Source organism: Pteronotus mesoamericanus, unplaced genomic scaffold (assembly GCF_021234165.1).
Source record: "Pteronotus mesoamericanus isolate MK-2021 breed Mesoamerican mustached bat unplaced genomic scaffold, CSHL_Meso_final contig_90, whole genome shotgun sequence".
Taxonomy (NCBI): domain Eukaryota; kingdom Metazoa; phylum Chordata; class Mammalia; order Chiroptera; family Mormoopidae; genus Pteronotus; species Pteronotus mesoamericanus.
The window spans coordinates 47,623,413-47,641,189 of record NW_026555277.1 but is presented as its reverse complement, the minus strand read 5'-3'; the positions used below and the strand labels follow the sequence as shown (position 1 = coordinate 47,641,189).

At 47.4% G+C, this 17,777-nt stretch overlaps 1 protein-coding gene across 1 annotated transcript in view; it reads right to left on the bottom strand.

The window, feature by feature from the left end:
• GALNT18 (polypeptide N-acetylgalactosaminyltransferase 18) overlaps window positions 1-17,777 on the bottom strand; it is a 316,297-nt gene that overhangs the window by 86,853 nt on the left and 211,667 nt on the right. The window contains exons 4-6 of the mRNA XM_054586100.1: window positions 6,393-6,576; window positions 4,596-4,793; window positions 170-284 (exon numbers count right to left, since the gene is read on the bottom strand). Coding sequence (XP_054442075.1) covers window positions 170-284; window positions 4,596-4,793; window positions 6,393-6,576 — 497 coding nt within the window. The remainder of the gene's footprint in view (window positions 1-169; window positions 285-4,595; window positions 4,794-6,392; window positions 6,577-17,777) is intronic.

The following is a 17,777-nucleotide window of genomic DNA, read 5'->3' as shown; positions in this document are numbered from 1 at the left end:
CTATCCCATCCCCATTAGCCCTGATCACACTCACATAGACCACACTTAGGGAATGGACATTCAGAATCAGTCCATGACCCTCAGCCTTGAGCTCCATTTCTCCAACCCCTAGGCTCATTCACTGTTTGGGGCGCTGAGCCAAGCCCTATGGGTAAGAAACCCTGCTTACCCTGATCCCAAGCTCGACATTCTCGCCTCCGTAGACCTCCATGCCTTCATCCAGTAAGCCGATCTCCTGGAAATACTGGCGGTCCACGATGAAGCAGCCGATGAGGGCTGGGCTCCTGCAGGGGTGAGGGGAAATGGACCAGCCGTTAGCAGAGGGGCTGAGTCATGGTGCTGCCAGAGGAGAGAGAGAAGTGCTACCTTCCTGCCAGGAGCATCGGGTCCTTTTCTTCCTTTGCTGCCAAAGCTGATGCAGAGCTCATTCTCCGAGTGGCCCGCCCAGGTCTACCCTCACCAGATACTCCGGGGAGGCTGCTTCACCGGGGCTGCAGCAGCCAGCTCCTGACGCGGGCCCAGCCACCATTCCCGTGGTGCCTGCATTTGTATAGCGCAAAGAAGCGGTGCTCGGCCTGCCAGTCTAGATTGAACATCTGTATCTCTAGCTGCCCTGGTCCCTGAACTCTGAAGCCGGTCTCCGTTTCTACCTGGGCACTCTGCCAACTTTCCAACCCTCCCCCGACTTGGATTCTATATGCCAACCTTGGTCCATTCAGAAAGATCAGCTGGGACTTTGGATAACACAGTAAATAATTTAGATTTTATTTACAGGTAAAGGAGAGTCACCAAGGAATTTTAAGTAGATGGTGGTATGAGCAGATCTGTGTTTTTAAAGACAGTGGTATGAGCAGATCTGTGTTTTAATCCTCAGGCAGCTGAGGGAAGACAGATTGGAGGAGGTTGGAAAGATGTTGAGGAAAGATGCTGGGAAGCTTGTTGTTACATCCAGGTGAGAAATGATGAGGACCTGGACTGCAGTATCAAGAACGGAGGTAGAAATTGCTTAAAGATGTATTTTGATGTAAAATCAGCAGAGCTTTGAAACAGATGAACTATGGAGGTGAGAGAGAGAGAGGAAGGAGTCTGGACGGCAGCTGACCTTTCTGGCTTAGGTGATGGTGGGGTTAGGGCCACACATCAATATAGAGAGAGAAAAAGCTGCCTTTAGAAGCAAGAAGTGTTCCTTGCTGGGAACACTGATCTTAAGGTGCCTGTGGGACACTAGGGGGAGATATTCAACAGGCAGGTCTTAGATAGACCATCTGAGTCTAGAATTCAACAGGGGTCTTAGGTTGGAGCAACACATTCACAGCTCGTGGGCCCGGCAGCTGGAAAGCCTTCCTTCGTGAGCATGTGAGTTCAGGGCTCACTGGCTATGTGCAGACACCCAGCACAGGGCTTTCAGGCAGTGACCCACATCAGGCGAATCAGCATGAGTGTGTGTGGCCGCTCCCTGCTGGGAGCAATAACTTTCACAAATGACTCTGAATGGTTCCACCGCACACAGCTACCAATTCTAGCCCTTGCATAGCAACCTGTCAGCTGGTGGCTGAATGATTGGGAAGGGAAAAGAAAAGAAACGAGAAATGAAGACTCTTCGGCAATAAGAAAACTTAGTCACGTGCAAATACACCATCTTTGAAATTGGAAGCTCATCCAGGTGGAGAAACAGCTCTTTTGCAGGCTCTGCCTTTGGAGAAGGCTGATGCAGGGGGCTGCTCAGCAGAGACTGGGGCCCTAGGGTCCTTGCCCTTCCTCCTTTCAAATCATGGCATTTTATTCGGAATGGCTTCACCTTCCACAGACCCCGGGTACCCAGGGAGGTCGATCCACCTCGGCCCACTTCTTCTAAAGCACAGCAAGCTGCTGCTCTGGTGGGAGGCACCTGATCCTGGCCTTGGAGTGCTTTGCAGAAAATCCCTGTTCTGGCCGCATCTCTGGGAGAAGTTCCCTAGCCTCTCTGAGTCTCCAATTCCATATCTCCAAAGTAGAATAAACTATATAACCTCACAGGATTAAATTAAGGAAAGCACTTGGAAACCTCTGGGACATAATTGCTACTCAAAGATCATTTTAAAAGACGCACTGCACACAGAAGAAGCCCAGAGCATCTCCTCTCCAAATCACGGTGATTTAAAAACATCAGCCCATAGGTGGGCAGAGTAGCGTTCCAGGCTTTTCCTCAGCATTCCTGAAATGCTGAACTTAGATGGGCAGAGCCGGCCATGCAGGAAGGGGCCTTCCCTGTATGGCCAGACCCAATCAGGGAAAGACAGAGTCCCAGTTACTCTGGGATGAGCACCGGCCAGCTCCGGCAGTCCACCGACTGTTAGCTGCCAGGGGTAGTAAGTGGACACCCTCAGACTGCAAGTTTTATTGATTTATGCCTTGTCTCATTCCCCTCAGATGAGAAATAGCTTACAAGAAAAATGTAAAAATTCATTGGGAAATAAAATAGATGAACGTCTGAAAAGTCCAAAAATTCACAATGGAATTTTTGGCCACTAGGATGGCTGTGCCGCATCAGGTCCCCCTTTAAGTTTCTCAAAGCGCATCCGTGAAGAAGGCTCTGTCTGAGCCCCCGGTGCTGAGGGGAAAATGAACATACACGGTCTTGGAAATCAGATTTGCAGTTCCCATGTGGAAATATCACACTAATTCCTCAGAGGTAACAAGGCTTTCTTTGACGAGCAGTGAATTTAAAAGAAATTTCTTATGTCAGCCTTCTTTAAAAGGTCACTTTGGGACGTGGTGAACAACTATCTCAAAGACATCCCTTTAGAATGTAATGGGATACCTCCGGACTTTTTTTTATAGTTTATGCCATGTGTGGTCAAAGCCCTCAAGGACAGCCCCCCCAAAAAACAGGAGCCAAGGTGGGTAAGGTAAATCTGCAGAACCTACAACTCTCTGTGGGGCTGTCTTTATCTAGCTATAAAACCAGGAATGTTCTTCCAAAAACCTTCCATTAATATAATTTAGCCCAACCAAGTTCTTGATAAAAATTAGGTGAAGGAAAATCTGAGATCGAGACGATACTCTTTGGGAAGGACGTAGAATGCAGGTTTACGAAGACCAGGCTGGTACATTTGGAGATGAGCCGAATCTCCCAATCAGAAGCAGCTAATTAGTGCAGTCTTCTGCAAGAATCCTGTTGCAAGAATCCTGTGTATGTCCCCCCAATAGCACTCAACAGACCTGGGGGAAGAATTCAGCCATCCCAGTTCTGAGTTCAAGTGTGGGCGACCATAGGGATGGCAATGAGGCGTGGAATCTAGCAGACCTGGGTTTGGATCCCAGCTCCACTGCCCAGGGCTTTTGGCAGGGCCGCTCTCCCTCGTCAGCCTTGCTTTCCTTATCGTGTAAAACAGGATGACACAATGAGCTGTCACCAGGTTACGATGAGGAGCAAAGAAGACCATGTATGAAAGGCCCTAGTGTACAGGGACCTCCAAACAAATAATTGAACACAAAATTGTGGCGGGGACCAAGTGACAGGTAACAGAGATAACCTCAGAAAAGCCAGGTGGAGTTCTCTTCCATCTCTCTATAAATATGAATATAGCTTATTTTCTCTTCTGGCAAGGAAAATGTGATCTGAGATAATAATCACCCACTTTCAATTAAATTTTTCATAATCTTCCTTCCTTGTGTAATACAAAGCGACATCAGTTTCTAATCTCTTTCATTCCAGGAAATGTCCCCTAGGCCACCTTCTGGTGTTGGCTGTGTATTTAACAGGCAGGACTTCACAGGGAGCATAAAGGTGCCTGCTCTGTGATTAACCAGAGAGAAATGAGGGCTTGTGGGGATGGCTGTTTTGGGAGCCCTGATCCATAAAACAGGCTGCACAGGAGAGTCATTCGGGTGGTCTGTGAAGGTAGCAGCAAAGGCTCAGTTTGGGATCTTTGAAATGTAGTTTGAAGCTCCTTTTGTCTGAGTCCTATAGGATAAATTCAAACATCATCAGCAAGGCCTGCAAGGTGCTGTGAGGTCTGGTCCTGCCTCTCCTTCCCTCCAGCCTCATGGTCTGAGGCTGCCCCCTCAGGTCCTCCCTCTAGACCTCCTCTGTGCCCATGAACTCATTCTGCTCCTTAGCACAGGGATGCCCCTGCCCCAAGTTTGCAATATCCTTGGGAAACAAGTGCAAATACTACACTTTCTGAAAAGGATTCTCCCCAATTTCCATGCAGTTTCCATCAGCATGGCGGAATGAAGTTATTCTGATTATTTTGTCTGTCTTTATTAGACTTCAGGATCTTGGTGGCAGTGATTGAGCTTTAATCACTCTGGATACCAAGAACCCAGCATAGTGGTTGGCTCTCAACAGGTGTCCTACTGTGATGTTTTGGGATGAGTAATTTTGAGTCTCTGAATGAATTCTGGGAGACTCAATTCTTTAAAAAGCGACCAGCAGAGTCTGCAAGCAGTGACTGAAGGTCATTTGTAATTCCTTTCCACCACCATCAACCTTGCTCCACTGGGCCGTCCAGTGATGGGACTGGACTCTGGGCAATAAGGGATGGGCTGGGAGGGAGCCCTTGCCTGAAAGACAAAGCAGAGAGGCCCACAGGTTAGGATGCTTTCTTTACCTGATTGGGGCTGTGGAGTTCTCCAGCTTCCACCAGGCCTTGGGCGGGTTTAGGTAGCGGCACCACAGCTCCCAGTCAAAGCCCTGGGCGGCCAGAGGATACTCTTCTATCTCAAAGTTGTCATATTTGATGTTGTCAAAGGATGGTGAGATGACCCGCTTCCGGTTCTCCTTTATTCGGGTGAGCACAGGTTCAGCCCTGAACAGGAGAGAAGGAGAGAGGGGTTATTGCTTCCAAGGTGGAAGAACACCAGACTCCTGAAGCTCCCTCTATTGCAGAACACAGAAGGAACACCTGGCTGTCTCCTCCAGGAGAAAGCTGCTCTGCCTCCTGGGAAGGAGGCCCTAGCAACCTCCCATCCCCCATACTTCTGGGCTGGCAAGAGCCCTGGCCACTCCTTCAGCACCTCCTGGGCTGAGCTGAGAGAGTCTTAGTGCCTTACATCCTTGTGTCTGCTTGCTTTCCCCTTTTCCACTAGAAAAAAAAAAAAAAAGACATGAAAGAAGGAAGAAACAGATCTGAGGTTCCATGGGAAGCTTTCAACCTGGCCTTGTATTTTGCTAAAATTCAGTGCATTAACCAGGATACAGAGGCTTATGAGGATGGCAAAAATACGGAGGGCAGAACAAACGTACTTCATGCTGCTTGGGTCCTTCCATCTGTGCCCCCACCTCCACCCCACGTGTTCCCCTCTGCCCAAGAAAAGGTGGCAGACCTGGCTTCCGGGGAGCCAGGCCAGGCGAGTAAAATGTTTGTAGACAGGAATGATAAGCTTCTCATTAATAATGCAGTTGTTGCATAATTGTTTATTTAAAACAGCTTCAAATAGTAAGTGTCCTCCTCCTCTCCTGGCTGTAAATCCAATGAAAATGCCTTTTAAATAGTCACAAATGGCAAGCTGAGACTTCAACAATGATAAATGGTGGCACTGCGATCTTAATTTGGCCTGTTATGTAAAAGTATGCCCAAATCCAGCCATGCTGCCCCTTCCGGCATTTAGCCCCACTCCAGAGAGGCAGAGGATGGCACGTGGAGTCCGGGAGGAGGGCAGGTCCCGGTGCCGGCAGGCATGGTGGTTAGCAGGGCAGCGCAGGCAGGGTGGTGCCCTCGGTTCCTCCCAGTGCTGGTACCCGCCAGGCACAGGCTCTCCGCAGAGTCACACGCGGTGGCCACAGCACACCCTCGAGCCTATAGGGGTGGCAGCGTCAGGTGCCCCACCCTTGCTCGGATGCAGCCTCTGAAGCCTTGTATCTGTCCTCTTCCCCTTTGCAGCACTGAGCAGTCCTGACCAGAGATGGGAAGGTTTTCGAAGGCCTAGTTTCGCTGGCAGGGAGAATCTGAGATCTTGTGCTACCACTGGCCTGGCCTTTGGGGAACCCGCGGCACCTGTGACAACATCACACCCCTGCAGCCCCCTCTGCCCACTAGGCCTTGGCCCCATCTTTTTTCTCATGTCTGGTCCAGCCCTCACTTTCCTGGGGGGTGCAGCTCTGTCCGTAGGTAGGCTGGCACTCGTGGCTTTGCCCTTAGAATTTACCTTTCTGCCAGATTGTATCCCCTAGAGGACCACAGCAACCAGAGTCACACCTAATGTTACCACTCTGTTGACCCCGACTCTCCCCTGCCCCAAAGGGCCAGACCTGTTGCTTACGTCGCTCACACATCCATATTACACCTGTTCTGAGAATTCTCTGCTTACCTCAACTATGACTGAGATCCTGGCACGCTTTTCACCCATTTGAGCCAAAACCTATGGTCCATATTGGAACCCATCCTCCTCTCCTGATGGACACTTACCAGCCCACATTGAACTCCACATGGGCATCAAAGAGCGCCACTACAGGGGCAGTGGCCGCCCTCCAGCCGCTGACCCTGGAGCGGATGAGGCCTTCCTGCTTGCTGTGGCGCACGACTTTGATGAAGCCCGGCTTCTGGCTGTTCACCTTGTCCACATACTCTGTCAGCTTCTCCTTCAGTTCCTCTGTGAGGGAGAAAAATATATCATTAGTATAATGGGGGCAAGGGACAATCAAAACATGACATATGAGGAAATATGAGGAGACACTAAAGACATTTGATGGAAAGAAATCCTCAGTAAGGACTGAAGGATGGTCTTCCTTCAAGTCTCAATGGTTATCAATGTGAAAAAGGGACTTGATCTGCCTTCTATGGCGTGGATCAATGAGTGGAAGGTTGAGGGACCCTGGGATTTGGAGGGCAAAAGGAAAAAGAGCATCTCATAGTTGGAAGGTCCTGTGAGGACTGCAGGGAATTTCTGTCACTGGAGGGGCTGCATCACTTACCAGGATAGACACAGGGGGTTCAAACCTTAGCTGGGTAATTGGCTCAAAATTAACTTTAAAATCCTGTCTAACGAACTCTGAGGTCTTGAGGTCTGAAGGGACTTGCCCAAGGTCACAGCAGGTCAGCAGCTGTCCAGGACCAGAGTCTCCTCATTCTCTAAGCATTTCTGTCTCGGGTGTCTAGTTTCCTCACCTACTTAATGATAACACAAGCAGGGGTACGAAAAGCAGTCTAGGGCCACGTCCTACCCCTCCATCCAGGCCTGCTGGTTTGGGCAGCATCGTGTATAGTACGGTTTGAAATCAATGTCCTGAACTTCCTTCTAAATATGTTAGTTGTTCTCTAACATCTTTAAACTATGCACCTAGAAACTGGTCTAATACTTCTGGGGTAAACTGGGCTATACAGAATAGAGGGAGCTAATCACCTCCCTTATTCTAGAATCTATGCCCCTATTCATGTAATTAAGGCCCCATTAACTTTGCCTCCTTTTGACTCAAAATGAGTTTACTGGGAACATACCTCTACTGGTTCTTTTCACACGATGCTGCTAAGTCAAACCTCCTGCATTCCATTTCTTCATGGATGCATGTGTGGGTGGTGCATGCATTCATGCTTGTTATATGCGTGTGCACATGCATGCTCTGAGCCAAAACATAGGATCTCATGTTTACTTCTCTTTAATCAATCTTTTTAGAGATTTATACTGTTTATCCAAAGTCAAAATGTCCCCCCAACCCCTGATTCTGTTATCTGACGTCTGCTACTTAGCCCTTCCAGTTTTCCAGCTTCTGCAAGTGATAAGCACATGGACTTTATTGTCATGCAAGTCATTCTTTTAAAAAGTATGACCTCGGTCCAGATCTAGGGCCAGTGGGGGCTGTCAGACATTCCCCTTCCAACCCGGAGAAAATCCAGCTGACTTTTGGGCTAACACCAACACACTGTATATCTCACTTTAGCTGACACGAAAATGACCCCATGATCCCGGATTGCAGCTGACGGGGGGCCTGGGAATGCCACTGTCTCACAAATGTCAGGAAGTTGGCCGCAGAGCAGCATAACTCAATGTGCCCCAGGCTTTCGAGGTCTTCAAGTATGGCTGAGAGGAGGATTCTTAAAACACTTACTGTTTTATTACTTCAAAGTCCACCCTCATATACCCTTTTTGAAAATGTTAAATGGAGAGCTCGCAGGGACTGATATTTGTCGGTTAAGTGGTGAGTGTACAGAACTTAGAGTGAGCACCCGGTAGCACCTTACCCCTCCGGTGAGAATCGCTGCCCATGGGGACCACTGTTACCATGGTATCGATGGGACAGGGCTCTGGATGATTGCCACCAATGATCAACCACGAATCCCACCTCTCTGAATTCACATCCTTGTGTGGCTGCCACATGCACTGAATCTGGGCTGATCATATGACAACAGGGTGCTGCCGGAGGGACCTCCTGCCGGTCCCAGGCCTTAGGAGGCCTTGCAGTTTCTGCTTTCGTTGTCTTGCTGCCCTATGTGACGAAGCCTGACCCAGCCTCCTTGTGGATGAGAGGCCCAGAGGGTCCCCAGGTATTTAGGCTACCCCACCAAAGGCCTAGACACAGGACACATCTCAGATCATCTGCCTCCAGCTGATTGTGAACACAGGAGGGAGCCCAGCTGACACCTCACAGAGCACAACAAGCTGCCCTTATTACAGAATTATGGTTCCAGCCCTTATTGAGGAATTATGAGCCAATGAATGGTTGCTGTTTTTAAGCCACTAACTTCTGGGATGGTTTGTTATACACAGTGGCTATCCAAACAGGATCTATTGTTCTAGTATGATGCTGGGGTTAAAATAAGATTGTGAACTCCTGATGCACAGGAAATGAATTCAGACACAGAAGAGTCCGCTTAGAAGGTGGGAGCAAGAGATGAAAAGGCTTTGTTTCTTGTGGGAGCGGCTTGCCCTTTTGTACCTCTGAGCTCTGTTAACAGTGAACTAGAATAAAGGTTTCTGGTGGATCAGCTAAAGAAAAATTCTGTTTTCAGCCAGCTACATCCCAAACAGTGGCTGCTGATTAGAAGAGAGGATTCCCTTAGCTCTAACCAAACCGCTGCTATCAAAAATTTTTTAAAGGCCGCCCAGGCTGGGTGGCTCTGTTGTTTGGAACATTGTTCTGTACACCAAAAGGTTACAAGTTTGATCCCTGCTCTGGGCACATACCTAGGTTGCAGGTACAATGTCCCAGTTGAGGCATGTACTGATTGATGTTTCTCTCTCTCTCACTCACTCATTCTCTCCCTCCCTCCTTCCTCTCTCTCTCAAATTAATAAATATATCCTTGGGTGAGGATTAAAAATAAGTAAATAAAAGATTTTAAAAACACCTATAATGCCCCAGATAACACTGGCTTAGTTTTTACAAAATACCTTTACCTAATAAGGTTTTCATGTTTTCCTTCAACCTTAGTTAACTGCCAAAGCAAGAAAGATTTCAAAAGCACTTTTGTATTTGCTAGAAAACTATTGTCCAAAATATTACCTATTACACATTACACATAATATATGATAAATACGTCTTAAAACTTATCTTAAAAAACCACATAAAGAGCTGTGCTTTTCCTTATACCTAAACAAAAACACATAACCCCTCATATTTACCTTTTTGCCAAGGCCGCCGGGAAGCTCAGAGACAAATAAAATGACTAATCATAGGGTTCTGTCAGCATTTTTCTTTTCTACCTTTGCTAAAGCTTTGATGTTCAAGTCCTAGCTTAAAAGCTGCATTGTCTTTTATATTTTTTCCTATACAAGCTAGCTTTAATTACTTTTTGAAATATTTATAAGTAACTTTTAATAAAATGACTTGGTAGAGCATGGCAGGCGTATAATTGTGGAAAGAAGGGGAAGGCTGTATTTCATGTTTGTTTTACTATGTGGAGGAAAGGGGATGTAGGGGGTCTGTTCCCTGTGACTTTGCCAAATTTAGAATCAATGGCAGAGCTGTAGATAGCAGCCAGGATTAACAAAGAAATACAATTTGCGCCCTGCATGCGGCCAGGTGTTATCCTGCTTGTACTGCCCCTCCAGCCCTCTCCTGCTGTCCACAAATCCCCGCTCTGCCGGCGTCTGGATGACCTCTGTAAATCAGCACACCCAGAAGCCATGCTGACGAAATGCTATTCGCCTCCGAGGAGGTCACAGGCCACTCTCCATCATCCCTGTGCAGGTTGCTTGCCTGCTCCCCGCCCTTCAGACTTACATGCCAAATAAAAATGCAGAATTCACCAGCCTGGTCAAACAGAGCCCTTTCTTCCCTCCCTAGATATGTCCCTTGAACTGCTCCCATAAAAAGCAATTAGCTCCATGGAGTCGCCCTAAAAGAAACAAACTGCAGGCTGAGCAGAACTCTGGTACCGAGGGCTGTTAATCTGATTTAAACACCTAATGAGATACTCTTTATCTCTTGCATAAAAGAAAATAAAGAATCAGGAAATCGATGCCTGATGGGGCTTCTTTCTTTGGAAGGCAGCTGCACAGGCATCTTGCAAAATGGCTCCCCCAAGCTTGCTATAGAGAACCAGGTCTAGCTCCTCGTCCTCCCCTCGCTGCACAGGTAATAATTTCCCATGTTTGCTTCTGGTCTCGGGGAAGCAGGAGTGAGGGAGAGGCCACCTGTCATTCATTCATTCATTCATTCATTCATTCAACAACTCATGAACCTTTATTATGTACCAGGTCCTGATCTAGGTGCTGTGGCAAGAACTGTGAACAAGACAGTCCCTATGAAACATTCATCCCAGTAGGCGTTTCGAAGGTATGTGGTGTACTCCACTGAGGAGGCGGGGGAGGTCAGGGGAGAGAGGGAGAAGGAAAGATGAAGGGAAGGGGGAAGAAAGTGGCGGTATAAAAAGGAAAAGGAAAAGGAAAGGAGGAGGGAAAGGGGAAGAGTAAAGGAAGGAAGAGGGGAGAGGGAGATTTTTGAAAAACAAGAAAATCAGAAATGAATTCAGTGCTTCCAGACACAGAGGCCTTTTAAATGACAGGCCTCCTGGGCCTGAGAAACAGCGGTTGGTGCAGAACTGGGAGGATGCTACTAGGCGTGGATGCTGCTAAACATCCTACAGTGCACAGGACGGCCCTCCACAATAAAGAACTATCCAGTTCAAATGTCAATATCACTGGATTGGAGAAACCTTGCATAGCTCTTACAGTAGACCCCTTATCCATAGGGGATGCATTCCAAAACCCCCCAGCGGATGCCTGAAGCAGCAGACAGTACGAAACACTATATATACGATGTTCTTTTTCTGTATATTCATACCTATGATAAAGTTTAATTTATAAACTAGGTACAGTAAGGAATTAACAGTAAAAACTAATAATAACAGAACAATTATAAGAGTATACTGTCATAGAAGCTATATGAATGTGATCTCTCTCTCCTTCTGAGAGCTGATCTGATAATCTGATAACCAAGATGACTACTAAGTGACTGATGGGCAGGTAGTGCAATAAGTTTGGATAAGCTGGACAAAGGGATGACTCCCATCCCGGGGGCCATGGAGAGGGATGGTGTGAGATTTCATCACGCTCCACGACTCAGAACGGTGCTCAACTTAAAACTTATGAATTGTTTATTTGGGGAATTTTCCATTTACTATTTTTGAACCATGACTGAGTGGGGGTCTCTGAAACCACGGGAAGCAAAACCGTGGATAAGGGTAGACTACTGTAATTAATGATGGAGGTTTCGTTGTGCAAATCTGCTGTGTACTTTTGCTGAGTTCAAACTGGCGGCCCTGGGGCTGCGTCTGCTCAGAGACATATTTCTTTGTCCTCTAAGACATTCCTGCTTGGTGATAGCTGGGCAGAGCTGAGTAGGCGCTGCCCCTTTAGAAGGACTCTGTAACACGTACTGCCCGCTGGCCAGGGTCCAAGCTTAGAAGGGCCTGCACGTGGTTTAATGCTCCTGACTATGGAACGCCCTTGGTACTCACCTTCCCCCACTCACTGCTGGCTTCCTCCTCTCTGCCTGAGGGCTTTCTATGACCAGAGGAGCTACTAGACATTACCTCCACAGACCTCAATCATTTAGGTCTCCGATATGACTCAATCTCTGATATGACTGATGTCCTTATAGGAAGACGGCCATATGAGGACAACACATGGGGAGAACACCACATGATGACAAAGGCACAGAGTGGAGTGGCGCATCTACAAGCCAAAGAAGAGCTTGATCTTGAACTCCCAGCTTCCAGAACTGTGAGGCAAGTTCTGTTGTTTATGCGACCCAGTTGGTGCTCCTTTGTTACAGCAGTCCTAAGAGACTAACACATCCTAGATTCCTTACTCCTCAGGCGGGACATTGCTGAGGCAGGTTGTACACAGCCTCCTGGTGGTACCCAGCATGACGGGGCCCCAGAGGCCATAGCAGCACCTTGTTCTTCGTTCACAATCCTGGCCTTCTTCTCTGCCCTGTCTCATGTCCCCAGGCCCTCACCACTCTCTCCTCGGGTATTCTCCCAGACAAATGAGTTGGCCTCAACTCCTGTCGCAAGGTCCTCTTCTGGTGGAACCCAGACTAAGTCATGTGTTCTCCAAGTCACTATGGTTCCACTAGCTGCTTCACTCTTGCCTGGTCCTCGAAATCATGTTTAATTTCAACCCTTAACCTAGGTATATAATGCGTATGTAAATGTGTGTGTTGACGTATATCCCTTCTACATCTCTACATGAACTGGCTAATGTTTAATAAAAGAAATAATAATACAAGTGATGTATTCTGCATTATTCTAAGCACTCTGCATATATATCTCACTTAAGCCTTTTGACAACCTTATGATATAGTTACTATTATTATCATTCTATTTTGAAAAAATGGAAACTAAGGTACTATGTCACCCGGGTAGGAAGTGGAGGAGTCAGGACTTAAATCCAACCAGAATGTGCCCAGAGCCCACATTCTTTACCTCCACACTGTGTATTGCCTCCCTAGGATAAAACACTGACCTGCGTAAGAATTAGCTGGTTAAAAACACAGGTTCCAGGCCACCAACTCATGAAGGGTCTGATTAGCAGACGTGGCGCAGGATCCCAGACTCTGAATTTCACACCAGCTCTCTGAAAGATTCTGATGGGCAGCCAAGCCTGGTAACAACTGACATAAATGAGGATGGGCTCGGTCAGTAGGTGGGAGGGAGCCTCCTCTGGAATCATGTGAGGCTCCAGCCTTTAACTGAAGGCCTCAGGCTCTGAAAAAGCCTCCCCACTACCTGGCCAGATCGTTTTTTTCTCCTTATTTTCCCAAGCCCATGGGTTCTGACTTGCTGCCCTCAGTTGCAGACCCTTCATTTTGCAGTCTGTTTTCTGTGTGGCCCTCTTGGGATCTAGTGCCTTGGACTGTCCCCTTGTAGTTCCCCAGCTGCCCCCACCCACTGCACAGATCATTGCCTTTTGTCCCCTCTGCCTACCCCCACAGTTTCAGGCCAGTGCTGTCCCCATAAGCCCAACCTGGATAAGAGTTGCTATCCCCTCCCTCTAGTTGCCAGGGAAGGGAGTGTGAACATCCCCACCAAGAAGTGCTAATAATTGTTAGTCTCCAATGGTACTAATTTAAAGATTAAAAGCATAGCACTTTCCTGTTTATTCCTCAAAGAGTGAACAGTAGCTGGTCTTCCTCAGATCAGAAGATTAACTGGCTTTCCTCTAAAGCCATTAGGGCCATTGAAACACAAATGATATGTCAACACACTTTAAAGAAGAGATTATTCATTAGGATGTAATGATTGTCAAATTTAGATGATCATTCACTCACCTGAAGAGCACAGAAATAAATACATATGGGTGCCACCAGACCCCCACCCTCTGAAGAATCTGGAGGAGGTCTCGAGGCTGAGGTGGCCCTGCTGCGGAATGACAGAAAGCCAGACTTGGATAGCTGGGATCCAGAGAAGAAGAGACCAGCCTGAGCCCCGAGCCCGGCGTGGATTGGGGGGAGCCTTGTTTTGTGCACTCCTCTCAAAAAGATCACTCCAGACAAGCTTTAAAATCCTGGGCAGTTTACAAATGCCTTTCATGGGGTTTATTCTTCTGTCCAATACTCTCAACAGCTACACTTCTGTCCAACTCCTGTAATAGCTGCACTTCTTCAAAGTCAATTGATACTCAAGTAGATTTGAAATGGCCTTAAATTGTTCTCACTCAGGACTTGGGGAAAGAAAAGTTCCACCCAGGACCTCCACTGATGGCACAGAAATATGGCTACAGGACCTAAGCAGAGCGTCACAATCTTCCTAGGTCTTCCCTGCATTAATTCAGTCTTAGCAAGTTATAGAAAGTCCCAAAATTACCACCTAATAGCCACATGTTTCTGGGTCTACTCTTTCGTGTTATTACCAGGCATTGGCAACCACAAAACCCTACAAGCAATATGCACTCCTCACTAGTGGTCTCCAAGACCAGGCTGACAACATCCACTGAATGCCCTCTCACCTGCTGTAAAAATAACTCATTTACCAAAAGATCCTCTATTCTGCAAAAAAATGGTAAGAACTGGTTTCTGAAGATGACTGTGGCACATGATAAAAAAAAATGGTCCCCTGGACAATCAGGGATATGTTGGGTGCTGATCAATGTTTTTCTCTCTCTGCAACAACCAAAACCCTGATTTGTGACATTTGCCAGTATCTGTGGTAGAAATATTCCCACCACATCTGATTTTAACCTACTAACCTAATGCCACCGGCTCTGAGTTGGAAGGAAATGTGACAAGTTGGGAAAGGGTGTGCGTGGTCAGCAGGCGATGGTCCAGGCCCGCCGCAGCACACTGGTTCTAACACCAGGGCAGGAGGGCTGCTGGCCTGTGGGCGTCCCCCCCACTCACTCTCTGACGGCCTTAGTACTTTACATCAACCCATCCCATTCTTCATTCATTCATTCATTCATTCAGCAATTACATGTTAGGCACGTGTCAAGGACCATACATTATTCTATATTCTCATCTTATTGAAATCTCATTAACACCCTGCAAACAATGATTTCTATAGCTAATGCTTATTTATTTGGTGCTAACCACAGGCCAGGTACTGCTCTAAACCCACTTTATATACAGAGCAGGGCAAAAGTAGGTTTACAGTTATGAGCATGTGAAACACAGAGTTTATTCTTGTATTATTATTTATTAATTACTGTAGCATTTTCTTTTTTTATTCTTGTTCATTCTATCACAGTTGTCCCAATTTTCCCCCCTTTGCCCTCCTCTGCCCATCCCACCCCCCGCTCCCAGTCAATCCCCACACCATTGTCCATGTTCATGGGTCATTCATACATGTTGTTTGACTAATCCTTTCCCCTTGTTATATTATTTTCTATATGAGCAACTGTAAACCTACTTTTGGTCCACCCTGTGTTGTTCATTCAATCTCCTCAACAACCATAATACTTCTCCAGGTAGGTAGTAGTATTATCTCCATTCCACAGACTAAGAAATCAGAGCACAGAAAGGTGGGGGACTTTGCTCAGGGACAGGACTGGGATGCAAATCCAGGCACCGTGCCTGGCTCGAGTCCATGTTCTTAATCCCTCATGTTATTATTTCAATGACAGAGGAGACAACTCAAGGATCAAGCTTTAAATGACATACCTGAAACAACAGAGATGGTAAGGAATGAGCAGGGGCTCACATCTGCCTGACTATCTAAAGACTTAACTCTTCGTCACTCTGCCCCACAGCCTGCCAAAGGAGCCACGTGTGTCAGGCCTCCCCAGCATTCTATGCTCACAGATGCATTTCAGGAAAAAAAAGGTCCTATATTTCACAATTATGCATGCTTAGAACCCAAGTGAAGGGATTAGACAGCCAAATTCAGCTTCTTCTTGACTAGAAGGCTGAGAGTATTCACACACAAAATCCAATTTCTCTGGGATACAAATCCCTGACCAAGTAAGACCGAGAAATGACAGAAAGGGCCGAAGTTTGGGTGAGGGTTTCCTCGAGTGCTTGTTACTCACCTTTGGGATTCACAATACAATTGTGAGGGGAAATCCATGCAATATGGGTCCCAGGACAAAAGGGTGCCTGAATTAATCTGTGTGTTTACATTTCCAACCACACCCTTCAGCTCCAGGCAGGGGATTCTTAACACAAACACCCTCTGCTCCAGACGTCCCCAGTCTTGCCCACGGTCACAGAGCTGGTAATCAGCACAGCCAGGAAGAGAATCCAACTCTCCTTCCCCCAGGGCCAGAGCTCCAGGCTCTCTATTCCACCAACTCTATTCCACTACCCTGAGTAATTCAGAAAATGAAAATGAGAATAAAGGACTAATAGAAATCAGTTGTCTTCATGGACTACATGACCTTGGAAAACGGCCAGCTTGCCTTTGTGCTCCCTGGGGCTGTGTAAGGAGGAAACTCCTATAAAGTAAAGATGGGACTGCAGCCCAAATGCTGTGAAATTACTTGCAGGGCATAAAATTCTCTGACTACTAGGATCGTTTTCCGCTGCATTCCCATGTCATGTCAGCTGCATTCAGGCAGAGTGGACACTGCTCCAGCCCCAGCCCCTCCAACTCTGGAATACTGGGTAGATAAGCTCCCTGGGAGCTCTAGGGAGGCCGTGACCGAGAATCCAAAGCCATGGCAAATGCTGGCATCAGCATTTAACAGTAGATTAATTCCAAGCTGAGAAAAACCCTCTTGGTTTCCCATCAGGCAGAGGGAATTCAGGGAGGGCCAGGCCCAGACCTTCCTACCCCAGTGGGTCAGCACTTGAGAAGAACAGTTGTCACTGGCAGTTAAGCCAGAGGCCAACTGGAATTTTGGTGCTAACTTATTTTGTGCATGACTTGGAGAGTTTAGAGTGCTGCCTAACTTAGAAACTTGATGATCCAAAATCTCATGACTGAGAGGCCAAGAATTAGTCATTCTGAGTCCAGAATTTCAAGATTGTGAGATCCCTAGAGTCTGTGATTCTCAGAGAGTAACTTCCATGACCCTGAGATCCTAGGATTGTAGGCTTCTGTAAATGCTGGCCTTAGAGCTTCCCTCTCCCCCCCACCATTGCTGTTGACCTATGCCAAGCTCAGTGGGGCACCAGTGCTTTTGCACTAACTGTTCCCTCTGCCTGGAACATTCTTCTTGCCTCATTCGACATAGCTCAGGTTCTTTGGGAAGCCCTCCTTCATCTTCAGCTCTCCAAGTGGAGGAAAGACTACGGGTAGGAAGGGGATTTTTCTGTCCTTGGGACACAGATGCAGGATGCTAGGCGACCAGTAAGGACCAACATCAGTCTTGAGGTCCAAATCCTGCTGGCACAAACCCTGAATACCCCCCTACCCCACTGCCTCCACCCCCGCTGGGAAGAGCTACCGCTCCCACAGGTTGTAAGTCAGCTCTGTGCTTTTACAAATCACTGCTGCTCAGGCTGTGTGACCGGCAGCCTTAGCCTGGCTCATTCCCGACTCAGGGGGCCAGTGGGCTTTGCAGGCATATTTACAGCCCAGCTCACTGTCACTGTCGGTGCCTGTCAGATCAGGAGGTCTGATGCTCTTTTCCTTAGTTCACAGAACACCTTCAGGCAATCTATTCCAAAACAGAAGGATCCCGTGGAGGACTGGGTGAAAGGCAGAACCCAAGTGCCTGCTCCTAGCCCTCGTTTCTATTTCTTTATTGAAAGATGTCATGTAGAGCAGAAGGAGCAGGGTTCAGGGGAGAGACAGGCCTCATTTTAATTCCCAGTGCAGCCTTTTAGCAGCTGTGTGACTTAGCCTCTTTTAATCTCAGTTTCCTCATCTTTGAGATGGGAATAATGTTATCTACCTCTTGGGTTGTTGTAGGGTTCTGTGAGATGGTGCCTGGTGTGTAGTAAGTGCTTAATAGTAGCACCGTTACTTG